Source organism: Heterodontus francisci, chromosome 24 (assembly GCF_036365525.1).
Source record: "Heterodontus francisci isolate sHetFra1 chromosome 24, sHetFra1.hap1, whole genome shotgun sequence".
Classification (NCBI taxonomy): Eukaryota; Metazoa; Chordata; class Chondrichthyes; order Heterodontiformes; family Heterodontidae; genus Heterodontus; species Heterodontus francisci.
The window spans coordinates 61,102,827-61,118,272 of NC_090394.1; the positions used below are offsets into that span (position 1 = coordinate 61,102,827).

At 40.5% G+C, this 15,446-nt stretch overlaps 1 protein-coding gene across 7 annotated transcripts in view; it reads left to right on the forward strand.

Annotated features, from left to right (window-relative positions):
- Positions 1-15,446, forward strand: part of LOC137383451 (ubinuclein-1-like) — a 98,265-nt gene that overhangs the window by 10,316 nt on the left and 72,503 nt on the right. For 3 of the 7 annotated variants that reach the window (XM_068056362.1, XM_068056367.1, XM_068056364.1), the window contains exons 2-6: positions 557-646; positions 2,348-2,443; positions 6,632-6,775; positions 9,081-9,104; positions 10,416-10,522. In XM_068056362.1, the coding sequence (XP_067912463.1) occupies positions 557-646; positions 2,348-2,443; positions 6,632-6,775; positions 9,081-9,104; positions 10,416-10,522 (461 nt within the window). Of the gene's footprint in view, positions 1-556; positions 647-2,333; positions 2,444-6,631; positions 6,776-9,080; positions 9,105-10,415; positions 10,523-15,446 lie in introns of those variants that run through there. The other 4 variants (XM_068056363.1, XM_068056366.1, XM_068056368.1 and 1 more) reach the window with 3 other exon arrangements.

A 15,446-nucleotide genomic window follows, 5' to 3' on the forward strand; every position in this document is an offset into this window, starting at 1 on the left:
TCAGTTTCTGTGTGACAGGAAGAGCCAACATATTACCTTTTTATAATCCAGTTTCCACTGGCCTTTTGTCCTATCTACTGCCATATAGCTTAACGTCTTGGATTGGTAGGCAGTATGCTGGTAGGTAGGTATAGTGTATCCAATAGGATTATCTCCGTTTAAAAACCTCTACATGCTCCACTTTGAGGTGTTTTAAGTTTCAAAGCAAAGAAATGTGCGCACCAGGGCATACATGACACAATGCAGTGCATGTACGAGATGCTCCGAGTTTCAGAGAAAGTTCGTGCAATCAACTGATGTGAGTAACATGATGGTCTTTGTTACATCTCACTTTTATTGGCAGGTTAGGCCCTACAATGACCAAAGACCGCATGCACCTCCTAGTGGCAGATTCTAGAGCTGCATTGGGCATCCTCCTCTTCTCAGTAAGGAATGGTGTGAAGGATGGGGAAAACTGAGCAGAAATTGAAGAAAAATCTTTATCCTTTAAGATTGTCTCGCAATTATTATTTTTATGTTCTATCCATGGTGCTGATTTTGATTTTTTTTTATTTAGAAAGATGCAGCTAAACATTTTGATGCTCCTTTTAATGATGACAAAAGGGAAGAAATTGAGGCTTTGGCTAAGAAATTTGAAGAAAAATATGTGAGTCCTGCTTATTTTTTCATATCTACATTATCAAACAGATAAATTAATTGCGTAATTGAAAAGGTTGTTTTGCTGCTCCTCTATTTTGTAAGCTAACTTCCTCCAGGCAATTTTACTTGAATTTTCATTGCACTCAAAACTTTCAAAATCAAAACTTATTTAAAAAAAAAAGTTAAATCTGCAATGCTGCACAGCTAAACCTGTTTGCCAAGTTTTTTAATATTGGGCATGTTGCTATCCAAAAACTATATATCAAATAGGACTCGTTTTAGAATCTTTCCACCCCAACAGATCTTTCAATGAAAGTGGAGGTTCATATTTAAAATCAAGTTGTCATCAGATTATAAGTTGTCTTTGTAGCTTTATCCCTACACCAGACTGTATTTCATCTGAACCAATGCATAATGGCAAGTTCAGTGATTGGGGAAACACAATGGCCAAAATAAAGTAGGTTTATAAGCACACAATGGGGTTATGGTTCACTTGCAGTGGACTATTTTTGAAACTGCTGTGTTTAATTTTCAAGATCACACATGAACACACATGTATGTCCCTTGTCAGCAGCCTTTTAACCTGTCTTCCCTCCTCCCAATGCTATAGTTGGTGCAATTATGTAATCCTTACTACATCTACTTTTTGAAGATTCCCGTTCATGTAATAAAAAGGCAAATGTTTCTTCCAGTTTACAATGTACTCATCAGCCGACCTGCCTCTGCCCTTCATCAACTGCCACGTGACTGCACCAAAAGTATAGCAACTTTTTTTTTTTTTGGCGTATGCGCCAGCTGCCCATCGTGTTAACCTCCCACAGATTTCAATGCTTACTGTCATGAATATTTGAAATGCAAATTTGGGTCAGTAGCCTGTTGACAAGCTCTGGTAATGGTGAACTGCAGATGTAACAATAGTTTTTTTTTATTGCAGAAAACACATTTATTTTTTAATTACTGACAAAACAACTAATCAAAAGTGCAGCAAGTCCCATGCCGTTTACTGTTATTAAGCAGTTAACTGTTAGAAATACAACTCTCAAATAAAAGTGACATGAACATAACAGCAGTCAAATTTTAGTAAGGGCAGAAATCACTGTATTTAACCAATGATCTGTTGCTGGAGGCAGTTCAGTTCCTAGGTTAATTCTCAACTTGTTGGACCTTTCTGACAGTTATTCATCTCGAATTGCGTTCGAATCTTCACGCTCTTTCCTTGGAGAATACCATGTAGTAGTGGAAGGATTTGCAAGCTGATTAACAAGCCACCTTCCATGGTCATAACCATCTTCTGTCAGACGATATGACAGTTAGTTGTATGCAGTAGGAGAATTTGATGGGCTCTCTCAATCCATACATTGAGGCGGTGGGGTGGCACCCACACCCACTGAACATGAGTCCCCCACTTGCGTCAACCCACAATTCAGAGCCAGAGCTCCGGTCTCTGCTTGCTGGGACTGGAGTATGGTTCAAACCCTGCACCTTCTGACTCAAGTGGAAATGCTACCACTGAGCCAAAGGCTCTCTTCATCTCTTGAACAAAGAGATTGAAGTTGACGCAGTAGAACATCATTCAGAACTTGGTGGAGTAATGTTGACTTGCCTTAACTGCATGGAACTGGAGTAGGGACTGATTTGAATGGATGAATAAATAAATAACACCATTACAATTAATGATGTCTGTTCATGTATAGTTTTTACATTTTAGGGCCCAAAGAAGCGGAGGAAGGATCGCATCCAAGATCTTATCGACATGGGTTATGGATATGATGAAACTGACCCATTTATAGATAACTCAGAAGCTGTAAGTAACAGCAATTAACTAGTACTGTCTATAAGCAACAGTGACAACTCTTCAAAAGTAATTCATTGGCTGTGAAGCACTTAAGGATGTCCTGAGGAAATGAGAAACATAATATAAGTGAAAGCTCCACCCTTCTTTCGATCCTGCTTTCCTTCCTTCCTTTCATTACCTCAGACAACATTTTCAACCCTTCCATTGAGAGATCAGTGAGAAAACAGAGAAGATGCTCAATTTTATGCACAGAAATCAGTTTTGACTCCTTGGATTTCTTTTAATAGGGCTTCTAATTGTGTGGTTCTTGCTACAGAATGTCAACAATTTTGTGACACTTCTTTATGCGTTTTGTGCATAAAGTTAGGGTAAAATAAATTGAGAAGCAATGTGTTTGGAAGAGTTTTCAGTCTTTGTATCATCAAGGTACTTTCTGTACCTGTGAGACATTTAACATTCTTTGGTAGTTGGGCATTTTCTGTGCATGGTGTCATAAATGACATTGCATGGGAGACAAAATAATTTCTCATAATTATAGAAAGAGCCTGAGACAATCCAGTTTGTTGAACCTAGATGGTTTGAAGTTGCATATGAAAGAAACATGGTGTAGTATAATGCCAGTTACCTAGGTGAGAAAGAGCATTGATGCATATTAATGTTAGAAGGCACAGATGGTAAAAGAGAATAACTGGTTCTATAAAGACAGCTTGGCTGATGTAATCAGTTTGTCATAGTTGTTTTTGCTGGTGCAGTTCATCATTTAAAGTATTTGATTAAAATGGCTAGTCGTTTATATCGACCCGAAAGCAATGACCATTAACAATTTGCATTAGCGTCAATTTCAAAGTTGCCAAAAGCGTCCTAATGGCTTGGTTTATTTCGGGCAGAAATTGCTGTGTTTCTCATAGTTTGTACCTCATTAAGGTGCACTGGTTTAAATAAAAGGCATTTTTAAGCAGACTTCACTTCCCTTCTGCAATTTACAATGCATGTTTAGTATCCCCACACACTGCCTCCAGATTTTTCTCCTGTTCTCTCCTATTCTTTTCATGGAGTTTTCTTAAATAAAGAAAAAGCCAGAGAGGAGATAAAGACTGAGGAAGCTGACTTACTCTTGAAAAGCAGCACTAATATTTTTAACTGTCCACTCTCTGGCAGTTTTTAACTGGAAAATAAAACTTCTGCATAGCATATGCTCAAAGCCAACTAACAGGAATCAAAATTGCTTTTTGATATTATTGCTACCACATTACAGTGACCTATCACATATAGCTGGCAAATTGCATCTAATTACCATGTCTGCTATAAGTGGTGGGCGCTTGAATTGTAGAAATATTTCTATAGTTGGCATGGTGCAGTGCCTTGGGTGATATGTTAGTTTGCCCTGGCTGTTTTTTAATCAGTTTAAAAAAGAAAATGCTTGCATCTGGTGGGGAGGTGGGAGAACTTTGACTGTAATGAACAGAATATTCAAAACCTCATTGGGAATTATTTTTATTCCTGTAAGACTTAAAATCATATAATTTGAGAATTTCTATGAACAAAGTAAAAGCAAGCAAGCTTATCCCTTTTTGATAGATAAACACCACCTACGCTATCTCTCAGTCCTTTCTATTCCCAGAGCACATCTAGTTGTTTCTTCGTTGGTACATTACTGTGGTCATTTGTTGTACAGGTCTATGTTCAGTATATATCAAAAATATAAACTCTTGATTTGTAGATACTGATGTGTTCATATAACCCACTACCTATTCCCTTAGAAGCAATGAGCTTTTGGGGCTTGTTATTTACAGACCTCAGCCCATAACCTCAACTGAATAGCACTGATTGATGGAGTGCATTAGTTATGCTTGGGGCTTCAAACACATCATTCAAGCATATATGGTTCCCATGGCAGCTCTCTAACCTTTTGACTAAAATAGGGAATAGCGGTGATTTTGAAGGAAGGCGTATAGAAGCAAGAGAATATTATGTTAAAGATTCAGTCCTTTTGGCCAATAAAGTCTTTACCTTCTTTACCTCATGAGTCACTTTGTCAAATCCTATCTCGTGCTCAATATCCTACTCTTTAATAATCCTCTGTTTCTAATTCCCTTTTAAAAGGCTTTGCTTCAACAGTTTGTGACAGAGCATACCACATTCCCTCGGTATAAATTTTGTTCGAACCTCCATTCAATTGTTCTTGTTTTCTAAAATTTGTATATTCTTGTTACCATGTCACTGAACAATAGAAATAATATCATACAGAACTTTTTACCTCATCATGACCATTCATTATCTTGGAAACTTCTATCACACCGATCCTTAACCTTGTCAGTTCTTCAGAACTATAACTGCTCATGCTTGGTAACATTTTCTAACACCTTTTCTATTGCACTTTTTTAACCCCTTATGGTGGGGTGCAGAAAATTGTACACGATATTCCAACCAAGGTTGATGTAAATCTAATATCTCCTTGCTTTTGCATTCCATCCCTCCAGGAAGAAAGCAATTCAGATTGCCTTTTTTTGGCATTATATACTTTTGCTGCCACCTCTTTTTAATGACCCGTGTATCTGCATATCCAAATCCCGCTGCTCATCTACTCCATTTAAAATCTTGCCATTTAAGGTATTAATAACTCTGCCTTCACAGGATCCTCCTTGTCTTTGGAAGAAAGCAAAATAATACTTCCATCTGATAAAAGGTCATCAACATGAAATGTTAACTCTGTTTCTCTCTCCACCGATGTTGCCTGACCTACTGATTATTTACAGCATTTTCTGTTTTCGTTTAATACTTCATTAAAGTTTGACTTTAAATGCCAATCAATGATTAAACACTGAATAGTAGCATAACAATCTTTGCAATAATTGTTAAATTTGACCCTTCCTTCATTGTAATAAAAAGTCATCTTTTTACCATTTAGCTCACAAGCTATGGAAGTTATCTGGCCTATCTAACTCTCTTTGGAGGTTTCAGACATACCAGTTTTGAAAAAAAAAACCTTCAAAATAATTACCATAATTTAAATAACAATCTGTAAAATCCAAAAAGAGCTGCCAATCATTGAATAAATCATACAGAATGTTTGTTTGTATTTGAATTGATTTTGCTTAGTTCACCTACCTTGCTCTTTTTTCAATTTTCAAAAAATTAACTGAAGTATTTTGTGAATAAAGCTGGTTTTTAATCCATTAGCTACTTTTTACAGAATTCAAAAACCCAATACTTAGCTAACATTTCAGACAATGTGCTTGATTTTTGTAACGTTGCTCCAAAAAATCAACAGGAATTGGTATCTTTCTGACTCTGGATGCCAGTCTGACAATATGTGTGTAATTTTTTTCAAATTCACTACTGGCAAAGGACTGCGCAATGTTCACTCAGTACTAAATTTCAAAATCACTATTCAGTTTAGAGAAAAAGTACATTCACTTGTAGAACTAAATGTTTGATCTCTGTTGGGCAGGAATTAAACATCCAATTTTTCTTACCAGGGAAGAGCTTTCTTTTATTAGTGTAATAACTAAAAAGGCAGCATATTTTATAAATTTTAGACACTCCAATCCTACCAAAAATGCCATAATGTTCCTGATTGAAAATGCTAGTATATCTTTTCACAGTAGATTTGGCATTACAGATGTATTATAAAATGGGAATTAGCCTTGTATCTTTCTACTAAATTAATTTCCCTATATCACTGTCACCTGGGTCACGATACAAGGAAAAGATTTCCATTACAGTGCATATATCACCATCTCCAGTCACAAAATGCCAACAGTTGGCAGAGATATGAAAAATGTTAAAGGGGCAAAAACAAAAAGCAAAATTCTGCAGCAAAGTAGATGTGAATGGTTAAGGCAGCCAACCAAGAATTTCACTGTTTAGACTATATTATGACAGTTGGCTGGGAGTATGTTGATTGCTGACCTCTAGATTTCAACTTTTCAGTGAGTTATAGTTTCATTGTCCATGGTGTGTGATTTCATTAGAGTTTCTCAGTAGTACTGCAGTTTATGAAGCACTCAGCCCATGACACTATATGCAGCAAGTAAAGTTAGTGACAGCAAGTAATGTTTCTTCAGCCTTGTCAATTCGTTATTTAAAAAAAAAGTAATGTCTTTTCTGAGGGAACAGATCATTAGTACACCTTTCAATAATATGCCTTGTCAATCATGATCCCACCTAATAACATCCTCCTTTATGCTGTTCTAGTACGATGAACTTGTTCCAGCCTCCTTGACCACTAAGCTGGGTGGTTTTTACATCAATAGTGGAACATTGCAATTCCGTCAAGCATCTGAATCAGATGGGGATGAAGATTTTATAAAGGACAAGAAAAAGTCGAAGTCTCCAAAGGTGAGATAACACTGAATTGCTAAGTGCTACATTCTTTGTGGTTGTTTTGTTGTAGTCTTTCAGCACCTTCGAATTGCGGATGTCATATTGAGTTCAATCTGACATTTGTTAAGAAAAAATTTGCCAGGATTTCCAACAAATTGTATTTGATCAATATTGACATAAGATCAGAGAACCATATAACTAACTGCACAGAAGGAGAAGCTACATGTTCAACTGGAACCAGTAACTCTAAACACATTTCTCTGCCCTCTCCCCATATCCTTTGATCTTTTTTAAAAGGTGCTTGTTTAAGTATTTAAAAACAACTGTAGAAGATAAAGAGTACAGATGGCAGTCATTCTGATAATGTCTATATGGCTCTTTGCTAGGGCAATTCACTGTCCCATGCTCTTCTCTGGGCCCTATATGTTTTTCAGTTTCAATTATTTTAAAGTATATTTTATGTATTTTAAGAGACAGCCATGGCTTAGTGGGTCCAGTCCCAAAATTTGAGCAACAGGTAAAGCAAGCTGTTTCACACTGCTACTATGCAGTAGCAACACGTGTGGTTTTCGCCACTAGCAGGATGCTGCCGTCAAGCCGAAAGGATGTCCTGCCTATCACACAAATGAGTAATGTGGTATGTGAATTTCGACGCCAGTGTGATGCTAGGTATATAAGCCATACCCCCCACCCCCCAAAGATTGGCAGATCGTATCAAACAACATGTCCCTTCCGTTGTTCTCAACGGGCAAAGTACAGGCCGTACCCAACTAGCCCGTGCTTGCAAAACTGAAAATACAGTGTCCAACATTTGATGTGATTCCACGATTAGACAACATTTGCTAAATAATCTGCTGCGTGCTAAGAGTTACGCTGACAACTAATTTAAGATTGTCAGGGCTCGCAATGGAATACTGGAAGCTACATCTATTAATATAGAAGGCCCTGTTCTTTCTGTTTGCAAAGAACATGTACACACATTGTGCCTGTTTCAGCTGAACAAAATAGGTGACAGCCATTCGCTGGTTCATTTCTCAGGGCGATTCCTTGACCAATCAGACAAGCTGCCTGGTTTGAATTTTAAACAAAGCTTGGCAGTTACCTCTCAGTCACTGTAAACTGGTGCATTCTCCATGGCAACGCCTCTATCAATCAGAGTTCATTTGCCAACCAATCACCAGTCTCTCCTCATGCAGTATAAGTTGTTATTTTCCCTTACATATATTGTTATTGTGTATTATCCTGTTAAGTGCAAGATGAAAAGCTTCGTCAACATGTCTGTATTTTCAGCAATTAAAAAAATTATCAGTTTATTATAAAACAAGATTTAACCATTAATGAAGTAAAGCATCAACACACAGATTGAAATATTAAAGTTTCCTTTTTACCGTAGCGCCCTCACACTCGCGCGCACACACAAACACCGGTTAACCGGAAAAATCAAGGGCTTTTTGTTTTAGAGCTCTATTACAGACAAAAAAATACCTGGGCTGAATACTTCATTCTTGAAGATGAGATATGTTGTGTTCCAAAACTGGCATACATTCGGGCCTCGAGTGCATGTAGACGGGTCACTGGGATCTTTTAGAACAGTTCTTTTCAGGCATCGTTGAGAATTCATTTAGCAGGCTTTTATTCAGAGACAGGAGGCGCGATGAGTTAATACAGTGGACTTACCAAGTTCTTTTGATGGGGTGCTGGAAATTTGAACTAGGTTGTGGTCGTCTTCTTTGGAAATTCTCTTCCTTTTTATACGGTTCAACCCTAACCCAAAACAATTCAAAAGCAAAACCAGCAACAGCAGGTCAACCTTTTGACCTCCATTAATCTTGACCTGTCACTTCTTTGTAAACAACTTCTCCAGGTGTCCAAAGTTCTCTGCTGTTTGTTGAGCTGGAAGTCAGGTGGTTTCCCGGAAAGGTTTGTTTTCCTGACAAGACCTCTCTGTGTTCCTTTTTTTCAAAAAGAAATTTCAAGAGACTGAGTCAAGTGGCCTTTATATGACCCCTTTGAAATCCCCAAAGTTTAACATTTATTCCATCTTTCAAAAATGAATGCTCAAAAAATATATTTAACAAAACACAGAGGCACTTTCATAAAAGTAGCAAAGTTTTAGAAATATATGAATTCATTACAAGATAGTAGGAACTGAGAAATTAACAACAAAGTGGGAACTTTTTATGTATTGGATTATTTGTTTTCTTTGTGTGAAATTGTACTTTTATTATTGTGAAATGATTATATCTCAGTGATGCAGCTACTTCTAATTTAGGAACTTTGTTTCTGTAATATAGATTTAATGTTTCTTTCACCATTATAGTACATCGCGACAAGAATTCCTCAGGTTAGTGTCCTAGACCCAACCATCTTCAGCTGTTTCTACAATGATCTTCCCTCCAAGATAAGGTCAGAAGTGGGGATGTTTGCTAATGATTGAACAGTGTTCAATACCATTCGCAAATCCCCAAATACTGAAGCAGTCCATGTCCACACGCAACACGACTTGGACAACGTTCAGGCTTGGGCTGTTAAGTGGCAAGTAACATTCGTGCCATATAAATGCCAGGCAATGACCATCTCCAACAAGAAAGAATCTAACCATCTCCCCTTGCCATTCAAGATCATTACTGTCGCTGAATCCCCACCATCAACATCTTGGAAGTTGACAAGAAACTTAACTGCAACAATCATATAATATGGCTACTGGAACAATCATATAAATAATATGGCTGCAGGAGCAGGTCAGAGGCTGGAAATCCTGCAGCGAGTAACTCACCACCTGACTCCCCAAAGCCTGTCAACTGTCCACGTGGCACAAGTCAGGAGTGTGCTGGAATACTCTCCACTTGCCTGGATGAGTGCAGTTCCAACAACAGTTGAGCAGCTCGATAACATCCAGGACAAAGCAGCCCACTTGATCGGCACCCTATCCACCACCTTAAGCATTCATGCCCTTCGCCACCAGTGTACAGTGGCAGCAGTGTGCACCATCTACAAGATGCACTGCAGCAATTTACCAAGGCTCCGTCGACAGTACCTTCCAAACCCATGACTCTACCACCTAGAAGAACAAGGGCAGCAACCGCACAGGAACACCACTAGCTGCGTTCCCCTCCAAGCCACACGCCATCCTGACTTGGAACTATATCACTGTTCCTTCACTATTGCTGGATCAAAATCCTGTAACTCCTTCCCTAATAGCACTATAGGTGTACCTACATAGACTGCAGTGGTTCAAGAAAGCAGCTCACTGCCACCTTCTAGAGGGCAATTAGGATGGGCAATAAATGCTGGCTTTGCCAGCAACGCGCTCATCCCATAAATACATTTTTTTAAAAATCAGCTGAAAACTTAGAGAACCAATTTACCCAAAGACTGGACCTGTCAGTAGTATCAAGATTGAATTAATATTTATATGCAGGATGTGCAAATCTATGTGCGAGGTATATAATTTAACGTCATTTTAATCTAAACCAGATGAATACCTAACCATAATGCTTATTTTAAAATCTAGCTGAAATGACTGCCACAACTGATATTTGCATGCATCGTAAAGAACCATTCAGGCTGATTTCAATGATCTGCATCGTGTGTTAAGTTTAGTATCTCTGTTGATGCTTTAGTTCAGTTTTGATATTCCTCTTGTTTTTGAAAGAAACGGAAATTAAAAGAAGGTAATGAAAAGATGAAAAAAAGGAGAAAAGAAGATGGACATGAGAAAGAGAAGAAATCTCAAAAAGCGAAAATTTCCAAACAGGCTGGGTACGTCATGTGGCGTTTTAAGGGTCTACTCATGAAAGAGGATTAACACAGCACTAACGATGCTTCAGTATTGCTTTGGAAATGCCAACCTTTTAATTTGCTGGTCAACTTGAGAGATATTATAAAAGTAAAATATACAGATGCTGGAACTCTGAAATAAAAACAAAATGTTGGAACTACTCAGCAGGTCTGGCTGTATCTCTGAAGCCAGAAACAGCGTTAATGGGCTGAATTTTCATTGAGGTCAGGAACCTGATATGGGGGTGAGTTCCGAGTCCTGATCTCACATGGTTATAGACACACCCATTACTATTTTGAAATGGGGAACCAATTAACGGGTGGAGAGCAGACGTGCAGTCCATTTAGGCCAGTGGGAGCCCCTCCAGTACTCAGATTGACAGCTGCATTGGCCGAGGTGGGAGCTGCCAATTGGAAGATGGAGAGAGGGAGAAGTCCAGGTAAGTTTTGTTTTGATGTTTAAAATGGCCACAGCTGCCTGGGCACGATTTGGAGGGGCAACCCTTCCAGGGGACAGCCAGTGGCTGCAGCTATGCCCCAGTGACCATTACGGCTGTGGGAGGATGGGGCACTTCACGTGAACATTCACAGTCCCCTTCCCACCCTGAGCCCACCACGTTGGAAATTTCAGTCAGCACAGGAATGGTGCCTTAATAGGCCCCTTAATTAAATTAATTTGCAGATAATTGGCTACCCACATGTTGGCGGGCAGCCAATCCAATCCTGACCCGGCCACTTTGAAAATGGCTCAGGGTCATGGAGGAGAACTCACACGACGGCTGGCAGTGCCAAATTGCCCGCCCGCCTCAATACAGACCCTGACCTCAATTGAAAATTTAGCCTAATGTTTCAGGTTGATGACCCTGATCTGAGTACTGATGGAAAGTCATTAACATGAAATATTAACTCTGTTTCTCCCTGTACAGATGCTGCCTGGCCTGCTGATTATTTGTAGCAATTTTGTTTCAGGCAAGAGATATTGTGCTTTGGTTGTACTAAAGTCAAATGATTTATCTTTCCTATCGCCCTCCCAAACCTGGAGACAGAATGAAGGAAAGTGCGATTGATTCTCTTGTGGTTTAATCCCCTAATTGTTGAAATATAAACAAAAGATGGCACAGTACACTGGAGCCCCAATATGCTATGCTGTGTTACATGTTAAGATGCTAGTTCATGAGCATGATTTTCTACATACTGGATCTGAGTCACAGCAGAGGCCATTAATACTGCCTCATGGGAGATGTGGGAAATCAGACAAGTCACAGCAATACACTTTGGTGCTGCTCTTAGCAAGTTGCTTGTCCATTCCTTTCACCCAGAGTTAGTGCATGCTGTGGGTGGAATTTCTCTTAAAAAGGAGTCTTGCCCTCAAAAACAACTTCCTTAGATGTCAGTGTTGGCTGTAAGGTCGCAAATGGCTTATGAGTTCTATCTTAACCATGTCCTCACTGGGAGTGCCTGCAAGGCTATCGGCCGGTAGAGGTGATGGCAGATTGTTGGCTGGAGCAGCTGCCCTCTCTTTCCGTCTCTCTTGCTGGTCTCTCTCTTTTCTGTTGTTGATTGGACGGTCTTGACACCGTTTTTGATAATGGATTGCCATTTTGGTCACGCTTGGGCATCAGCTTCCCATGTGTTGATAATAGAGCAAGCCTTCATGGAGGCATTGAGATTGTCTTTGAAATGTTTCCTGTGGCTCCATTGTGAAATGGGTTGGCTGGCATAGCTGAGTAGAGCAACTGTTTGGTCAGACTTCAGTCGGGCATTCTAATGACACGTCCCGTCCATCTCAGCTGATGTGAGATTATCATAGCCTCTATACTTGGCATATCTGTGTCTTGGAGGACACTCATGTTTGTTCTTTTGTCATCCCTCTTAATTCACAAGATCCTTCTAAGACAACAACAACTTAAATTTGAGTAGTACCTTTAACATAAAACATCCCAAAGCACTTCACAGGAGCATTATAAACCTAAGTATGACACCGAGCCACGAACGGAGATATTAGGTCGGATGATCATAAGCTTGGTCAAAGAGATAGGTGTTGAGGGGCATCTTAAAGGAGGAAAATGATTTGGAGCGGTGTAGGGAGGGTTTTTCAGAGCTTCATGTCATCTTCACCTCTAGACTTGACACAGGAAGCAGAGTTTTGGATGACTTCAAGTTTACGGAGGGTAGTGTGTGGAAGATCAGCCAGGAATGCGTTGGAATAGTCAAGTCTAGAGGTGAAGAAGACATGAATGAGCGTTTCAGCAGCAGATGAGCTGAGACGGGGCACAATCGGATTATGTTAAGGAGGTGGAAATATACAGTCTTAGTGATGGTATGCCTATGTGGTTGGAAGCTCATCTCTGGGTCAAATATGACACCAAGGTTGCAAACAGAATGGCTTAATCTCAGACTGTTGCCGGAAAGAGAGATGGAGTTGGTAGCTGGGGAATGGAGTTTAGAGTGTGGACTGAAAACAATGGCTTCCGTCATCCCAGTTTTAAATTGGAGGAAACTTCTGCTCATCCAGTGCTGGATGTCGGATAAGCAGTCTGATAATTTAGCAACAGCAGAGTCGTCGAGAGAAGTGGTCGTAAGGTAGAGCTGAGTGAAAGCTAACGGATTATTTCGCCGAGGGGCTACATGAAGACGAGAAGTAGGTGGAGGGGCCAAGGATAGATCGTTGGGTGATACCAGAGGTAACAGTGCGGGAGCAGGAAGAGAAGCCATTGCAAGGGATTCTCTGGCTATGGTTAGATAGTTGAGAATGGAAGACAGCGTTGATGTTCCAGGGCTTTGATATAGCATCTATAAATTGTCCAAGCTTTAGCACTGGAGAGAAGCATGGGTAGAACCACTACCGATAGACTTTGAGTTTAGTGTTGTGTCCGATATCTTGATTCTGAAACACTTAAATGTGTAATGTACCATAGGTTGAGCTAGCACATTGGATTCGGTGGTGTACATGTTCATCAATGTCAGCTTTTTGGGACAGATGGCTACCAAGATATGGGAACATTTTCCAAAACTTCACAATGAATCTCAATTGAAGGCGTTGGATTTGATACATTTGCTGTGGATTGGTAGAAGACTTTGGTCTTCCTGGTATTCAGGGCAAGTTCCTTGCTGTCATAGGCTTCAGTGAATGCATCAACTATTTTTTGTAATTCTTCTTCAGAGTAAGCACAAACTTGTGCACCATCAGTGTGCTCAGCAATAACCTGCTAACTGACACTGAGTTTGAGTTCTAAGAGGGCCACTCAGCTCCTGACCTCATTGAACCTTGGTCTAAACACAGACAGAAGAGCTGAACTCCAGAGGTGAGATGAGAATGACCGCCCTTGATGTCAAGACGGCATTTGACCAAGTTTGGCTTCAAAGAACCCTAGCAAAACTGGAATCGGGGGGAGGGGGGGTGGGGGGAAGCTCTCCGCTGGTTGGAGTCATACCGAGCACAAGGAAAGATGGTTGTGGTTGTTGGAGGTCAATCATCATGGACCCAGGACATCACTGCAAGAGTTTCTCAGGGTAGTGTCCCAGGCGAACCATCTTCAGCTGCTTCATCAAGGAGCTTCCTTCCATCATAAGGTCAGAAGTGGAGATGTTCGCTGATGGCGCAATGTTCACCATTTGCAACTCCTCACATACTGAAGTTGCCCTTGTCCAGGTGCAGCAAGACCTGGACAACATCTAGGCTTGGGCTGATAAGTGGCAAGTAATATTCATGCCACACAAGTGCCAGGCAATGACCATCTCAAACAAGAGAGAATCTACTCTTTTTTTCCCCCCCCCCCCCCCCTTGATGTTCAATGGACTTATCGCTGAATCCCCCACTATGAACATCCTGGTGGTTACCATTGACCAGAAACTGAACTGGACCAGCAACATAAATGCTGGGACTACAAGAGCAGGTTACAGGCTGGGAATTTTGCCGCAAGCAACTCTCCTCCTGTCTCCCCAGTGCCTATCCACCAAGGCAGTGTTAGGAGTGTGATGGAATACTCTCCACTTGCTTGGACGGGTGCAGCTCCCACAACACTCAAGAAGCTTGACACCATCCAGGACAAAGCAGCCACTTGATTGGCGCCTTGTTCACCACCTTCAACATTCACTCTCTTCAACAATGCACAGTGGCAGGAGCATATACCATTTACAAGATGCACTGCAGCAACTCCGCAAGGCTCCTTTGGCACCTTCCAAAACCCGTGACCTCTACCACCTGGAAGGACAAGAGCAGAAGATGCATGGGAACATCACCACCTGCAAGTTCCCCTCCAAGCCACACTGCCTTGGAACTATATTGCCTTTCCTTCACTGTCACTGGGTCAAAATCCTGGAACTCCCTTCCGAACAGTATGGTTGATGTACCTACACCCCAAGGACTGCAGAGGTTCAAGAAGGCAGCTCACCACCACCTTCTCGAGAGCAATTAGGGCTGGGCAATAAATACCGGCCGAGCCAGCGACGCCTGCATCACATGAACGAATTTTTTTAAAAAATACTGTAGTTCTTTTACAGAATTGGTTGTTGTCTTGGTTTTGGCCTTTAGTAGTTTGAGATTGAAGAATTTACCATCAGTGTGATAAGTTATTAGGCTCCACCTAGGTGTGGTATCAGTAGTAAGCTTCAGAGTTGCTGCAATGAAGATTGAGAATAGTGCTAGTGCAGTGACACCCCTTTGTTTGACGCCTGTTTTGACAGGGAAAGGATCTGTGGTGGAGCCATTGCATGGTACTGTTATTTGCATATTGTCATGTAGTAGACGGATGGTGATTGTGAGCTTATCTGGGCGTCCATATCGTTGAAGCACCTTCCAAAGGGTAGTTCAATTCAATGACTCGAAGGCTTTTGTGAGATCGAAGAAAACCATATACAAATGGATGTTCTGCACTTTGCCTGAAGTTGGTATGCTTTGGAAATC